Source organism: Genypterus blacodes, unplaced genomic scaffold, assembly GCF_046128005.1.
Source record: "Genypterus blacodes isolate CSIRO-AG114 ecotype Tasmania unplaced genomic scaffold, CSIRO-AGI_Gbla_v1 ptg000059l_1, whole genome shotgun sequence".
In the NCBI taxonomy this organism is placed as follows: Eukaryota; Metazoa; Chordata; class Actinopteri; order Ophidiiformes; family Ophidiidae; genus Genypterus; species Genypterus blacodes.
In genome coordinates, this window is record NW_027466871.1 from 728,009 (window position 1) to 743,934 (window position 15,926).

Sequence of the window (15,926 nt, forward strand, 5' to 3'; positions counted from 1 at the left end):
GGAGGTGGCCAATTTAGAGTTTAGATGTCAGACACTTGAAAGATGAAAACATTGACTCTGGCGGCATACGAGGGAATCCAACCTGCAACCCTGGCACCGATTCCTCGCTAAATGTTAGGAGTTAACCGATAATGATGAAGAGAAGAGGAACAAGGGCAGCAGATAGGCGAGAGAGGAGGAGAGTGTGTGACAGGAGTGTGTGACCAGTGTCCAGTTGGCTTGTCATCTACAGGAGCTGTTATCTCTGACTAATCCATCCACATCACTGCTGATCCCACATAACATCCAGGGCTAACTGTCACTGTCCAAGTGTGTATGCACAATTGCACAGGAGCTTGTGGTTGAATGTGCACCGGCATGTATTTTGTGTGTGTGTGTGTGTGTGTGTGTGTGTGTGTGTGTTTCATTCTGCCTTTACAAACGGTGGCTAGTGGCTAAGCAGAAAACAGATCCAGGCATGCACTCACAGCAGCTGTGTTTCTGAATGGATCCACTGGCCATTGTTCTCCTGTCACTAACTCGTCTCTCAGGCCCAGGAGACACACCGCTGACATTTACCAGGACCCCCCCCCCCCACACACACACACACACACACACACACACACACACACACCCTCACACCCTCACACCCCCATACCCCCACTCTACACAGCCCTCCTCCACGTCTCTCTCCATCCCCTCTCCCTCATCCTCTCTCCTGTCTCATTCTCTCTCTCTCTCTCTCTCTCTCCTGCTGCTGCCATCAAGTCCCTCGCTCATTCTGTCTTTCTGTCACTCCATCTCTCTGGCATGATATGTGGGGACAGATGTGTGTGTGTATGTGTGTGTGTGTGTAGAGAGTTTATGTTAATGAGTGGCCCTTTAAGGCTATTAAGATAAGATAGGTATGCCCAGAGTCCCTCATTACCCAGCAAGCAATGCCCCCTACACGGAATGGTAATTGGGAAGGGGAGGGGGGGGGTAATAATAGGAGGATAAACGGGGGATAATTGGGTGAATCGGGAGCGACGAGTGATTGATCAGGTTGATTTGTATCTGCGGAGAGACACAGGCTGAGGAGAGGAGGGGTTAAAGGTCCCCCAAGTTGTAGGAACACACATGTATGTGCGCACACACACAATGCAAGAGAACACGTATTTTAAATGCATGAGTGGAAGTTCTTGAAAACGTGGGCAGGCACACACACGAATACACACGCACACTTAAACATTCACACACACACAAATGCAGGAACATAAAGATCATCTATGCTTGTGATTTGGTAAAACAAATGAAGTTAAGGCTGTGTGAGTGATGATGCCTGACAGCCAGGCTTTAATCTCTCTGACAGCGTTGTTGTCTATTTACATGTTGAGTCTCTCACATTATGTTGCACCAGCGTCACCCACAGGCGGCAGGCAGGAACAGCACAGCCTCTCTGCTTTATTCCAGCAAGGGGAAAAAGAGGACAATTATTTTATATTTTTGGTAAAACTTCAAAAATGACATTATTTGTGTCATAAACTTGTAAAATATAAATAAATGTTTGTTTATTTTGCTGCACAATTAGTCAGAAAAATACTTTTATCTGGAAAGAGTGTTTATTTATTTGTCTTTTACAGGAAATGTGAAGGCGTCAGTGTGAGTCATTCCGAAAACCAGACTAACGCTGATTTATATTCCTATGAGATGTTCTGTTAACCTTTCCAGAAAGCTTGGAATTCATTTTTCCAGATATGTTTATTCAGTGCAGACACACGGACTGACTGACTGAAAATGTTGAAGTGTTGTTGAAACACAGAAGGATGATGACTGGAGCATAGACCTACTGCGGAAATACGAATTTCACTTTCACTCTGTCATATAAAAATGATGCCGGGTTGAATCTAAAATTCTTGTTTTTATAACGGGCAATATAATCACTCGAACACAGCGGACACAATTTTGAGGTTGTAAAGAAAAATTGTATGCGTAACAGAAAAATCAGCAAATATGTGGAAAATATGTGTGTTTGTGAATATATTAAATTATATTTAACTGTAAAAAACAAAACAAAAAAAAGGATTTGGATTTAGCATTTTCTCTAAGCGCTCAAACTTCCTACACTTTTTGTGCGACAGTGAAGTTACAAACACATACTCAAAATACAGGTGCGGAGTTTTGGCTGAACCCAACGGGCCAATCAGAAGGCCTCTCGGACTGTCCAATCAGAGAGCGGAGTCTGCCTAGGACAGCGTTCTCATTGGCCCGCTGGGTTCTTGATTACAATTACACATTTTTTTTTTATTCAAAAAAGAAAGACATAATTTCCAACCATTCAATCAAGTGTTCAATTCAGAAACAGCAGAAGATATGAATGTTTTATATTTTTGTAAAATTCTGTCACCTTTGAAATCATGTAAAACTAAGATGTCACGTCAAGTGAACGTCTAGTGTTTTCTATTGATGAAGTAAAATAAAAGTGAGATTGAAATAAATGATCCCCGTGGTGAGCAGCACAAAGTGCAAACTGTGGGATTATATCACCACCTAGTGGCAGAACTGCGTACAACCACAGCGAGCCACAGGAAGCATGCAGGTGCAAATGACAAATATACTGTGTAAGTGATGATGGGCAGAGAGAAACAAAGCACACATCCAATCATTCTTTAAAGACATGTGATGGTGAGGTCACATGTTTACTCCTGAAACAGTTTAAAAAAAATTGCATTAGAAGACAGAGAATCAGAAATAGGCCCCATATCAATACATTTATATATTGATTGACGAGTGTAGGAATTAGCTCCTGACATAAGTACAGACTGTCTGCTGTCCAATTTAAGCAGAGACTGAAATATTAATCATACAAATTGTAACAATACATGAAACACATACATTCTCCTCGTGTGTTATCACCTAATACACTGATACATATTAATACATTCGATGGACACGAAAAACAAATCTGTCATCATCAACCGATCAAATTCCAATAAAAGGCCTCAAACTCCAATTTATCGATCTCATTTGCACGTAGCGCCTCCCGATTGGACGTCTCGGTGAGTGGCAGAGGGGGAGAACTGAGGCTGGACGAAACCATTCAGCACAGACAAGCACTCCGGACTGGAAATGTCCGGATTAACGCGCAATGCGGCGCCGTGATGCGGATTCCCACCAGGATTAAAGACGTGAGGTCGAATTAGATGGTTAAGATTACAAATCTGGTTAATTTTCGCCTGGATTAGCCTCTAAATCGGGCGGTCAAAGGCGCTGAATCCCCCCGCATCACCGCGAACAAACAGGCAATTAGGATGCCGAGGTGAATCCGGTGACGCTGTGATGGTTTCCTGCGAAGACCCCGAAATCCAGTCCGCGATGAGTATCCGGTTCGGTTCGAGGTTATCGTAGGTGGTTTTGCTGCGCCGTTTGTTATTGTTCCGAGATGATTTTCCTGGTGCAGCTGTCGGTGCTGCTCATCCAGAGCGGATGGCGGGGGGTCGCGCCGAGCCCCACCGACGAAGGACTCCGGACAGGCCACGGGGAGCACGGAGAGCCGGGGCACCAGGAGCCCCACAAGGACTCCTACAGCACCTTCGCCTCCGAGTTCCTGGAGTCCAGATACCTGTCCGATGACGGTAGGATCCACTAGGAACGACTTGGAGGGATTGAAGGGGGGTCTTGTTTACATTTGTACACACTAGGCTCGCATGCATCAAAGCTACGGGAGCACACACACTGACTCGATCTAGAACCTTTGCACGCTCTGTACATGGTGCGTTTACTGGCTGTGCTGGGCCTTTCAGCACCCGGGCCAGCTCCCTGCTAGGAAATGCCCTCCTTTCCCCCCCACCTTCCTCACACACGCACACACACGGACTCAGCACAGATGGCCTCCACCTAGCAGTCTTGCACACACACATTTTCTTCATGGTAGCTGTGTGTGTAAACAACTGAATGCTGATTGTGCTCTTTCAGGTTATCCTTTCCCCACCGCCCCACCAGTGGATCCCTTTGCCAGGATCAAAGTCAGTGACTGTGGGGTAACCAAGGGCTGCATCAGGTGAGAGAGGAATCTGCACAGATCTCACACACACTCTGGGCTGCTGTATTCCCTCAGGCTGCCTCGGGTCTGACGCTGAGGCCCCACATGAGCAAACTGGACCAGAAAAAGATTGAATCTGAGTGAAGCTCTTACTGTTAGCTTGTACTGTTTCTGATCAGACTGATGGTGCAGCACTTTAAAGCTTCAGTGTGTAACCTTTTAAACAATTTGTAGAGGTATGAATACATAGACTGAGTGTGTGAGTGTGTTATCATGTTGTGGAGACAGAACTGGGGTGCAGCAGGTGTGTGTGTGTGTGTGTGTAGGGAGGAGGGAGCGCTTGACATTTTCTTCCAGGACTCCTGCCACTTCACAAGCCTACAGATGTTTGCCTTAAAGGTCAAAGTGGACAAAATGCACCGTGTGTTTCCCTGTCTCCAGGTACGGGAAGCCGGGGTGTGATGCAGAGACGTGCGACTACTTCCTGAGCTACCGTCGCATTGGGACAGACGTGGAGTATGAGATGAGTGCAGACACAGACGGCTGGGTGGCTGTGGGTTTCTCCTCTGACAAGAAGATGGTGAGGAAGTGCAAATCACTGCTGAGCCTCTCTGATGCTATTTAAATGATCCTGGATCCACACCAGGGACGACATTCATTTGTGTCAAACCTCATTTACTCTCATCTGCTCTGCCTGTACATGATTCCTAATGGGTATCAAGAAACCTTTCACCCCAAAAGTTATGGCATTAGCTCCATGTCCTGTCTGCTCTGATGTCATAGGGAGGCGATGATGTCATGGGCTGCGTTCACGATGATAACGGACGCGTGCGGATTCATCACTTCTACAACGTCGGCCAGTGGGCCAAAGAGATCAAGAGGAACCCGGCCAGGGACGAAGAGGGCATTTTCGAGAACAACAGGGTGACCTGCCGTTTCAAGCGGCCTTTATACGTACCCAGAGAGGAAACGCTTGTGGACTTGCACCTGTCGTGGTATTACCTGTTTGCATGGGGACCTGCCATACAAGGTGAGTGTGTGTCTCAACCCTCTGAAGTTTATTTTTCAAGTTTTCTACCGTCTTACACTCTTTCCTGCCTCGTCCAACAGGTTCCATCACCAGGCACGACATCGACTCTCCACCAGTGAGCGACCACATGATCAGCATTTACAAGTACGAGGACGTCTTTATGCCTTCCACAGCCTACCAGACCTTCAACTCTCCCCTCTGCTTACTGCTCATTGTAGCGCTCACTTTCTACTTACTCATGGGAACCCCTTAGCAACACAGAGAGGTTTGAGAAGAAGAGAGAAGAGAGAAAAAACAAGCAATAAAAAAACTGCCATATTTGTCTGCTGCCACACCCTTTGTCAAGTGTGCGCTTTGCACAGAGACGCTGTGTTAGATGTGTGAAACCAGAAGGATCGCATACATTCTATATTCATTATAAGGAGCTCATGTTATTAGTGAGCAAATATTGGAGAAGCTACCTTTAGACTTGGTCAAGTCTGAGCACATTCAAACAGGACGCCTGATAAAATAGTATTACAGTAAGACAGTAGAAATATTTTACTATTTAAGATAGTTTACAAGAATTTAGAAAATATATGAAGACTAAAATGCCAGTAAATAGGTCTTTGAAATACTGCATGCACTAGGGACCTGATGATGTGAAACCAACAGTACAGTGTTGCATAGTACACAGTAGTATAGTAGGACTGTGGACTGGTGATGAGAAGACATGAAGTCTTGAGACTTTCTGCTGGACACCAGCTCACTCATCGTTTCACTTTCCTGTCATGCTCTTCGTCTGCAAATATGGTTTGAAAACAGACAAAACAGTTTATTTGTTGATTCATATATGACGCAGTATGTCCACATGTTTAGGTAGTGCAATATGTGTTTACAATGTTATGATATGCATTTACAAAGTCTGATGTTTGTATTTGAAACCTTATTAACACTGGACTCATTTTACAATTTTTGATTTTCCTTTTATGAGTCTTTTTTTTTCCTTAACCTCACTGGCTATTGGATTTGTTCATCACTAATGTGTTTGTGTGTGTGTGCGTGTGCATGTGTGTGTGTCAGACACAGACCTGGTATTCTGGTATTGCAGATTGAAGCAATAATATACTGACGAGGATCCAGCAGTGGAGACACATGAACGTTTGTTTGTTTGGACTATTATTCCTCTGCCTGAAGATGTTGGTTATGTTAAGATGCTTCAAACAGTCTCCTATGCTTATTCATCACCAATAAACACCAACGTCAAATCTTGTTCTTCCTGAAAAAAGAATGAGGGCTTAGGACAACATTAGCTTTTAATAGAATTTAAAACCATTTAAATAACGGTAATAATATCACACTACAAAGAAAAATAATTGTATTTTAAAAAACTTTTTTTTAAGTAACTGACAGCAGTGAAGTGAACCACTTTAACATATACACTCTTTTATTACTGTGAACTAGTGTAGTGAAATGAAATATTGATACCTAACAAGTGTCATAAACATATACAAATGACAATTATAATAAAAGGAAAATATGAATAAAATGTTTCTGTATTTTTATTAAAACAAAGTAATGTGTCTAGCTTAGTTGACATTGTGGACTACATCAAACTAACAAGTGTCATAAAAAATATTAAAAGAAGAAAAAAACAAGCAACGATTGTAACAAAATATTAATTAAACGTTTCTTTATTTAAAAAAACAAACAAAAGCAATGTATCCAGCTCCGTTAACAGTGTGGACTACATTACCCATCATGCACGTGGGCGCTTCTTTACTACGTCACATGTTTTCCTCTGACAAGCGTGGATCTCGGCGGACTCAGGGATAGAGGCGGAATCGGGAAAGATGGCAGACGCGGAGGACGCGGGGCCGGAGGTGGCTGCTGCCGCCTCTCCGCCGCAGAGCCCTCTCACCGCCCGGCCTCACACCGTGTCCTTCTCCGAGAGCATGCAGCCGGCGGTGGGCATGATGAGCCAGCTGCTGTCCCAACCTTCACTCAAGTTTGACAAGAACATCAAACAGGCCTTCTACAACACCGGGGCGATGATCTTCGTGGCGATCTGCTGCGGGGCGACCGTCCTGGTCTACTTTATACTGGAGGCCTTCCTCCGCCCGCTGCTGTGGGCTGTGCTCTGCGGCACCTTCCTGCACCCCTTCAAGCACTCCCTGGCCCGGCTCGGCCGCTCGTGGCTCAGCGGCCTGCAGGTCACCGGGACCCCCATCTTGGTGGGGACTCTGCTGGTCCCGGTGTGGTGTGTGAACTACGGGGTGGAGGCGATGGGCAGGCTGGTCCTGGAGAGGCTCACGGTGCTGCTGGTGATCGGGGCCGGCGCGCCTCTGCTCTACTTCCTCTACCTGTTCTGGAGCGTCATCGGCATGCAGGTGATACTCGGGCACATCTGCTGGGTCATCGGGAGCGCGCTCGACTGCTTCCATGCTGTGTGGGTGAGTAGCAGCTGTGTGTGCGCCCACGGGTGTCATCACGACCAAGGGGCTGACAGCATGGGGGTCAGAAGAACATGTTAGGATTGAATCTTGGTCTAGTTTTCTTGGAATATTATTTCAATTAGTAATTCAGCTGATCATTACATTTCTGCAAGTTTAATGACTGATTGATCAATATCCTATTAACTAAAGAGCTTTTGAGGGGCCTGCTCTGCTCTGCTCTGCTCTTCACTTTAACCAGAATGTTCCTCCTCAGACAGCCTGGCCTTTCTCTTAACGCTGGAGTGGAATGGAGCAGGCTCGCTCTATTAATAGGAAAGAGAACACTTATTGAATTACTTTGAAAGATGTCTTTGTGCGGAACAGAACCAGCAGACTGCGGTGGCGACCAGTTGATTACGGACTAGAGCGTCAGTTTACAACAGCTGCCTGTTGGGATGACAAATCGGTTTGATCAGCACAAGAGCAGCAACATGTCGCTCTGTGATGCATGAGCAGCAGAGAGCAGCAGAGACAGTGTCCTCTTATGTTATTGTGTTGCATCAACCGGCCTGTGTGTGTCTGTGTGTCTCTCCAGGTTTGCACGGTCCTGGTGGGCTACTTGCTGGCTGTGTGTTTCAAGTGGAGTCCCCACACTGAGCAGTACCTGAGGACGCTGGCTCTTCCTGTTTGGGCCGTCTTTGTCTTCTACCTGGGTGAGTTGTGGAGGCCTGCAGAGACGCAGGTTAATGGTCTGTGGTATGTAAACCTACAGGCCTGAAAGGAAGAGGAAAGAGAGAGAACATGTGTCCTTACTCTTGTCTCACTGTGTCCAGTGTCTCTGACCGGCTCGTGGAAAGTCCCCATATTTGTTGTTGTGGTTGTCCTGCTCATCGTGGGCTTCCATGAGAAGCCACCTGTCCCCGGGAAAGGTGAGGACACAACGCTACACACATTTAGATTCAGCCTTTATTCCATATCTACCAGGTATGCATATCTACACACCTTTCGAGGGAGAAACACACACTCACACACCCACACACACTCGACATGTAGCTTTTTGCTGGATATGTAATCTGCTTTCTGGTGCTGTGGCAGGAGAGTTGTCGGGGAAGGTGCTGTCATTCGCCGCCAACACCATCTACATGGCCATTTCCTGTAGCACGTCCACAGGTGAGCAGGTTCATCTTCTGTCATCTCAGGCAAACAAGTCCTAAAGACACGCTATGAAGCAAAACCATTGATAGTCCTTCGCTCTGTCCTGTGTGCTTCCTGTCCCTCCCCCTCCAGAGGGCGTGGAGTCTGTGGGTCCTCATCACATTCCTGCCACCCCTGGCTTCCCTCGCCTCTCTCGCCCAACGCCAGTCGGCTTCTTCCAGAGAGAGAGAAGCCCCCACAAGGCCAGTGACATCTACTTTGTTCTGCTGCTCTGGGCCATAGTCCTGGTTCAGGTGTGGCTCAACCTCTGGATCCTACAGCTGCTGCCCATCCCTGTGGCCGGTAACACACACACACACACACACACACACACACACACATATCCTGTGCTTTCTCACAGATCTGTTTTACCTGCATGTTTCAATTAATGTGTATGTATGTGTGTGTGTGTGTGACAGTGTGGGTGCTGAAGAAGCTGGTGGTCCACTTTGGCCTGAAGAACTTTGCTGAGCGGACTCTGAGCTCATGGTGGACGGTGCTGGAGAAGTTTGGACGCGAGCGAGAGGAAGCCCTGCTGCCTGGACCAATCAAAGGCCTCGCTCAGTTCCTGCTGCGGATCGACACCAAGGTAACGCCTCTGATTTGAGCTTGTGTGTATCTAGAGACACATTGTCTCACACAGACAGGCGTTCGTATTTACTATTATTTTCTATCTTAAATCTAAATAATAACTAATGCCCTCTAGTGGCCTGAAAGTCTTTTGGGACGTGGTTATTTCCTGGTCTGACCCATGATCCAGACTCACTCTGTATCCGTCCTGCATCCACTTGGATTCCCCTCACACTCCTCTGCCCGATCCCCTCGTTGCCTGTACCCGAACAGAGTGTGTGTTCTTGTTGCACGGGTACATGTGATGACGCTGTGCACAGATCTGTCCAATAACAATCTACCAAATGTCTCTTTGTCTCCTCCCCCCCCCAAGCTCTGGCATTGGCTTAACAAGCAGGTAATGATCTGGAGGAACCCAGCGCGTGAGAGTGTGTGTATGTGTGAGAGTGAGCAAGAGGAAGTGAGACCACTTTGAGGAAGGACGCTGCCTTTAAGTGTGTGTGTGTGTGTGTGTGTGTCTGTATGAGTGTAGCTGCGAGCACATCAGCTTGGACTGGCGCTTCACCCATCCACTCTCATCATCACTTGCTCGTCCTGTCCACCTGCCCTCTTCTCCGCTGCTGTCCTGCTGAGGGGAAGCCACGGGGGGGGGCAGGGGGGCCCGGCGGCTCCTCGGCTCCCCGACCGTATCTTCCCCTCCCCTCCCTCTCCCTCCCCCCGCTGCGACCTGATCAGCAGGTTGGCTTTTTCGGAGTGTATGAGCTGCATGGAGAGATGAGTGATGAAGAGCGGGAGTTTAACGGTCAGGGATGAGCCTGAGGTTACTTCATGTTCAGGAGGGAGGTGTGGAAAAAGCCGCTGTAAACCTTATTTGGTGATTTTATGGGAGGGAGCGAGGCCCAAAACAATGGAAACACCTCACAATATGTATATTAGAAGTCAGAACTACAGAGAATTAAGAAAACAAAAGTGCACTCCTGAGGTTTTCCTGTGGTTTCTGCTGAGGTGAGGTGTTCACATGTGATTCTTGGCTCACACACACTTTTGGAACCACAGATTTACAGGCCTACGTTTTTCTTCCGTCGAGCGTCTTGATATTCCCTCTATGTTGCCTTTATGCTCGTTATTCCCGTTGGTCTACGCGGTCGGTTCCACATGTGCTGACATCATTGTATTGTCAGTGTTTGTAGCTGATGCAGTGATTATTATGGTCTGTTTGGGATTCTGTCAGACTTCCTCTAAAGCTGACATCAAAACAGTTTCATGATCATATCTGCGGTTTTCTGCTTAACTGACTTTGTAATTCTGATTTAGTCTCGTTTTCATGTGGTGTTTCCATTCTTTGTGTGCCCACGGTAACACACTTGATATGAGTCAGTCTAATGCAGTCAGCTGTAAGTCGTCTTCATGCATATAGTTTATAAAAACACTTTCAAGTTCAGAAATGTGTCTAAAGGATTGGTTCAGACTTTCACAATGATAATTCTGTAGCCTCGTCGTAGAGCTGAGCTGTGTGTGTGTGTGTGTGTGTGCGTGTGTGCGTGTGTGCGTGTGTGTGTGTTGAACCTGTGTTTGTTCTTATCATAGATGGGTCCTCTGGAAAAAGTGATGGTAATCCCAATGACATCTTCTTAATGAAGAGATAATGAACTAACTGACTGGCACACTGCGTCACCACCAATATAATGTCCAACCACACGGCCTCATGGGACAAAGACGTCCACTAACAGAGCGTCTTCATTACAATCTAACAGATTAACATGCAGGCACAGACTAATGATAGTCGTGGTGTAAATTGGTTGTTGATGCAGTTTTCTGGGGCATTGAGAAACCTGAGTTTGTCATTTTTAATAATGAAATTAGCTTTGACACGTTTCCTACGTTTCCACTATTCCTGAAGCTTTTGGCTTCACAAGAGGACACAGGTTTCTCCACGTGTCCGCCCGCTGCATGTCAACGCCATCAGAGCGATACTGATCCTCTTCTCTCCCCGTCCTCTCCTCTCTTTCTCCCCGTGTGTGTGTGTGTGTGTGTGTGTGTGTGTGTGTGTGTGTGTGTGTGTGTGTGTGTGTGTGTGTGTGTGTGTGTGTGTGTGTGTGTGTGTGTGTGTGTGTGTGTGTGTGTGTGTGTGTGTGTGTGTGTGTGTGTGTGTGTGTGTGTGTGTGTGTGTGTTCCTCCTCTATGCAGATGATCGTGTGGTTGGAGCGATCGTTGGATAAAATCATCAGCATCTTCATCATCTTCCTCCTGGTGACAGGGACCCTGCTCATGGCTCTGTTGCTCACAGCGATGGTACAGTCGCTTCACGTCATGTCATTAGTTAGAATCTTCTTTGGAGATTGAAGTGGCTGCCACATCAGAGTGGGCATGGCTCATTCTTCACTACAACCTGATGGTGGCACCAAAGTAACAGTTACTTTTCATTTCTTGTCATTTTCCCTTTCTGTTGTCTTGCAGGTGCATCATGAGAGCGTCCACATCATTGACGTAACCAGCAACCTCATCAATGAGACCGTGTCTAACCACCCAGAGTGGGCCAAGTATGGAAGCTTCGACTCTCTCTTTCGGAGGGTTATCTAATCTTTTACTTGTGTTTGCAGGGTCTTTGGATCTTGTTGACCCCTTTTGTGTCCTCTGTCTCTCTCTCCCAGTTGGCTCCCAGAAGCTCGTGTAGTCCAGAAGGCTTTGAATTCAGCAGCCACCAATGTCCATCAGCACGGTCGAGAATGGATAACACAAAAAGTAAGAATGGCAACTCTTGAGTGTAAAAAATGGTTAATGGATGGATGAGAAGCTTATTATTAACCACAGTATTCAATGACTCTGTGTGCAGCTCCATAAGATGTTAGGGGACAAAGTCAACCACACTGCGGTCATAGAGAAGCAGGTCCTGGAGCTTTGGGACCGACTGTACCACTCCTGGTTTGTCAAGGTGCTATGACGGGCTCGAGGTCGCATCAGACCATTTGAGATTGACATTGTGCCAACAGTTACAGTCCCTTTAAATGTTCAGCTGTGCAGTTTAACAGAAAGTGTTATGTGTGTATTCCAGAATGTGACGAACTCTGGACGCCCCCGAGGGCAGAAGTTTGCCCAGAGACAGAACAACTGGCTTGTGGACCTCCTGGACTGGAAGGACATCGCCTCCTTCGTACAGGACAACATTGAGACTCTTTGGTCTGTAAGTACGTGTGTGTGTGTGTGTGTGTGTGTGTGTGTGTGTGTGTGTGTGTGTGTGTGTGTGTGTGTGTGTGTGTGTGTGTGTGTGTGTGTGTGTGTGTGTGTGTGTGTGTGTGTGTGTGTGTGTGTGTGTGTGTGTGTGTGTGTGTGTGTGTGTGTGTGTGTGTGTGTGTGTGTGTGTGTGTGTACTATAACTCTACAACTCGGTAGTGTTCGTGGCCATGACTCGTTTGCTGTTGTTTGTAGATCCTGGAGTCTCTGTGGGTGGTGATGAGCAGGAACGTTGGCCTCCTCATCTCCACGACGACGACGCTCCTCACCGTCCTGTTCCACAGCGGCACGGCCCTGCTGAACTTTGCTCTCAGTCTGGTAGGGATTGTTGACATCTAACTCAAAGATATATGAGCTATGTGATGACAGCCTTTTGTCTTTGGTTTGATATCTAATTCACCTGGTAGGTTAAAAGTGTGTGTGTGTGTGTGTGTTTGTGTGTGCTTCCCTGCAGGTGATCTTCCTAACCACTCTGTTCTACCTGCTGAGCTCCAGTGGAGAATACTACAAGCCTGTCAAATGGGTCATCAACCTGACCCCCCTGTCCCAGCCTGGACCCTCCTCCAATATCATAGGCCAGTCTGTGGAAGAAGCCATCAGGTAAACATAAACACACACACACACACACACACACAAAATGGAAAGACCTCCAAGATTCCCCACTGGGCAATATCCTAGATTTTGCGGTGTGTGTTTGTTTTGCAGAGGCGTGTTTGATGCCTCTCTGAAAATGGCCATCTTCTACGGCTTCTACACTTGGCTCACTCACACCATCTTTGGCATCAACATCATCTTCATCCCGTCTGGTGAGTTGGCGGCGTCAAGCTGTCACTGCACCTGCTGCCGCCGCCGCCAACTCGCACTCGGCGTTTCCCCTTTTTTTTTTTTGCTGAGTCGCTCTCTCCCTCCCTGCAGCTCTGGCGGCCATCCTGGGCGCCGTGCCGTTCCTGGGGACCTACTGGGCGGCGGTTCCAGCCGTGTGCGACCTTTGGCTGGCACAGGGCGAAGGGGTCAAGGCCCTGCTGCTGCTCATCTGCCACCTGCTCCCCACGTACTTTGTGGACACGGCCATCTACTCAGACATCTCAGGGTATGTGTGCTGTCGCGTTGAGTCACGTTTACCTGTAGAGCCCAATAATCGCTACGGCAACATGTCTCCACACGGACCACAGCTCTCAGGAAAGACTTTGGAGGCGGAGGTGGGAAAGAGATTTTAATAATACAGGAAATAAAATAGATACAACACTTGATCTAGAGAGAGAGAGACAGAATATAATACTGTTACCAGCTTGTGTGTGTGTGTTCTGTGTGAGAAGTCGGAGCCCTGTCTGTTTGTGGCTTTCCGGCCTGATTGCTGCCCTGATGTCGCAACTGGCAACATACTGAGCAGCATGTCTGCAGTTTGGACAGGGAGTTGTTATTTAGTTGGGTTTTAACTCTTTAAATCTTGTGTGTGTGTTTTAGGGGAGGACACCCGTATCTGACAGGTCTGGCGGTCGCAGGCGGGGCGTACTACCTGGGTCTGGAGGGCGCCATCATCGGACCGATCCTCCTCTGCATCCTGGTGGTGGCGGCCAACATCTACAGTGCCATGCTGATGAGCCCTAGCTCGGCCACGCCCACGCCGGTGCAGACCCCCTGGCCTCTGCACCCCCTCAGGTAAACACGGGACAGAGTCTGACCTGCATTCACAAAGAGTTCAATCACATTCGTACATAAACAGTAAACATGTTGGTGTCGACAGCAGAGAGAGAAATTCTTCAGGCAAAAGCAATGGACGCCTCTCCCTGTAACCCTCAGGTCCTTCGCCGAGTGCACACCCTCCATGCTGAAGAAGACCGACGAGTGAGAGGAAGAGGGAACGTCGTCTTGTTTTTTCCGATTGGTCGATTCCAAAAGGGACTGAAGTGACGCCCTGCGCTGCCCTGCTCTCCTCTCCACGGTTGTTTCTGACCAAGGGGTGGCCACGGTTGGTTACCCATGATGCTCTCCGTTTGACTCTGTGAGCAGCGTGGCAGCAGAAGCTCCAGTTCAAAACCAGACCACAAGATTTGACCATTTAATCCGGACCAATAGCGTTACACGTTGAGATTGTGATTGCTGATCACCTCTGAGAATTCAGTGCCTGAATTGATTTTGTAACGTTGACAAAAGCCTGAAATTGTGTCGTCACCAGCGTGTGGTTGGTTTGCGGTGACGCCATGTTATTATTCCCACGACCCTTCATTTCCATGTCTGCACACCTCCCTCAGCTGCTGTGTGCACTCGTCCTCCCTACCTCTCTCTCCTCTCGGGCGTTTGCAGTGCAGGTTTGGTTTTAGAGAATTGTTTTTCTATGTAAGCTTGATGCATTTGGCTTTAACTGAGCTCACACTCCTGCAGCTCTGGACTTGGTTCGGTACCCGTTGTCTTTTGCAGGTTAACCTATACTTATTGTCGTGGTGGTTACATGTTGTTGACATGTAGTGACTGGTGTTGACTACCTTTGGACGTTCCTGCTCGCAGTTTGGTCTCAGTAACGTTACTGAGGCTCCTGTTTTTACATTTGTTACGTTATTTAGACACACTGAGCGCACATGCACATATGCTGTAGGCGCAGACCGGTGTGACGTGCACACAAAACATGTCTGCCTCCTTTGCGAGTATTTGAAATGTTAAGTATAACCACTAGGGGGCTTCCTAGAGCCGAATCACCCACATGGCAACACTGGTGCCATTATGGATTCCTCTGTTAAACTGTCTGCCATGGTTGTTTTCCTGTATCTGCCTATCTCTCTTTGCAGAAGCGTCGCCGTTACTTTGGCGGTCATTGTGCGTTAAGTCCACACAGATAGACCGCAGGGTACGTGTGTTCGGACATGTGGCGGCCCCCCCCAGCCAGCTGTTTACTGTCATATCTATGCGGTCATTACTTTGAGAGTCAGAGTTTTACACACTAACCCACACACACCTCATCTGTACTCACCTCACCCACTGTCACATGCAGAGCTCAGTAGCACAGCAGGAGCACTTTGCTGAAAGGAGAGTATGAAGTCGTTGACGTCACTTGAAGCTTCAACAAACGAGCTGTACAGATGAATCGTCTGTATGTAACACAAACGCACACACACACATAAAGGCCACTAGGTTAGTCTGCTGTGGTTTCACTGTTTTAAAGTTGCCGGTTTTGTTAATTAGCAGAAATGAACTGACACAATAAACACGACCATCTGAGGAGCTGTGGCTTTGTCTTTCATCTGGTTGAATTAAAGTATTTATGTTATGTGGGGAGTGAAACTTTATTTAACCTTAACATGTGTAAGATCTCTTCATATCTGGTGTATGAATGTTCTTTATTTCTTTGCTTCACATGTTCAGTCTATTTGTAATATGTGTAAAAAGTTCATGTGCTTTTATTTTGGTAATGCCAGGATGAGTTCAGGGGTCAAAAGGTGAAGGGAGAAGAGACACCAGAGGGAAGATGTGGACTAAAGTTAATGATGTAACA

The 15,926-nt window shown here is 47.3% G+C and overlaps 2 protein-coding genes across 2 annotated transcripts; both read left to right on the top strand.

The window, feature by feature from the left end:
• Positions 1-2,372: 2,372 nt before the first annotated feature.
• On the top strand, positions 2,373-6,429 carry frrs1l (ferric-chelate reductase 1-like). Its single transcript, XM_076153861.1, has 5 exons — positions 2,373-3,593; positions 3,934-4,018; positions 4,442-4,580; positions 4,784-5,030; positions 5,111-6,429. The coding sequence occupies exons 1-5, from the start codon at positions 3,401-3,403 to the stop codon at positions 5,281-5,283; spliced, it is 837 nt and encodes a 278-aa protein (XP_076009976.1). The 5' UTR covers positions 2,373-3,400; the 3' UTR covers positions 5,284-6,429.
• Positions 6,430-6,500: 71 nt separating this feature from the next.
• tmem245 (transmembrane protein 245) lies at positions 6,501-15,675 on the top strand. The gene is made up of 17 exons (XM_076153860.1): positions 6,501-7,462; positions 8,040-8,157; positions 8,278-8,373; positions 8,540-8,614; positions 8,732-8,941; positions 9,058-9,227; positions 11,396-11,500; positions 11,666-11,748; positions 11,860-11,950; positions 12,042-12,140; positions 12,261-12,389; positions 12,635-12,757; positions 12,894-13,039; positions 13,145-13,245; positions 13,355-13,529; positions 13,904-14,098; positions 14,240-15,675. Exons 1-17 carry the CDS (start codon positions 6,863-6,865, stop codon positions 14,286-14,288), a joined length of 2,565 nt encoding a protein of 854 aa, XP_076009975.1. The 5' UTR covers positions 6,501-6,862; the 3' UTR covers positions 14,289-15,675.
• The last annotated feature ends 251 nt before the right edge of the window (positions 15,676-15,926 follow it).

What these genes read in the sequence shown, in the direction of transcription:
- frrs1l (XM_076153861.1), top strand. Translation starts at nt 3,401, where the DNA reads ATGATTTTCCTGGTGCAGCTGTCGGTGCTGCTCATCCAGAGCGGATGG. An exon ending in CAGATACCTGTCCGATGACG is followed by an intron (nt 3,594 to 3,933) that starts GTAGGATCCACT and finishes GTGCTCTTTCAG; the next exon opens with GTTATCCTTTCCCCACCGCC. An exon ending in TCTCCTCTGACAAGAAGATG is followed by an intron (nt 4,581 to 4,783) that starts GTGAGGAAGTGC and finishes CTGATGTCATAG; the next exon opens with GGAGGCGATGATGTCATGGG.
- tmem245 (XM_076153860.1), top strand. Translation starts at nt 6,863, where the DNA reads ATGGCAGACGCGGAGGACGCGGGGCCGGAGGTGGCTGCTGCCGCCTCT. An exon ending in AACCACCCAGAGTGGGCCAA is followed by an intron (nt 11,749 to 11,859) that starts GTATGGAAGCTT and finishes TCTCTCTCCCAG; the next exon opens with TTGGCTCCCAGAAGCTCGTG. An exon ending in TCTGTGGAAGAAGCCATCAG is followed by an intron (nt 13,040 to 13,144) that starts GTAAACATAAAC and finishes TTTGTTTTGCAG; the next exon opens with AGGCGTGTTTGATGCCTCTC.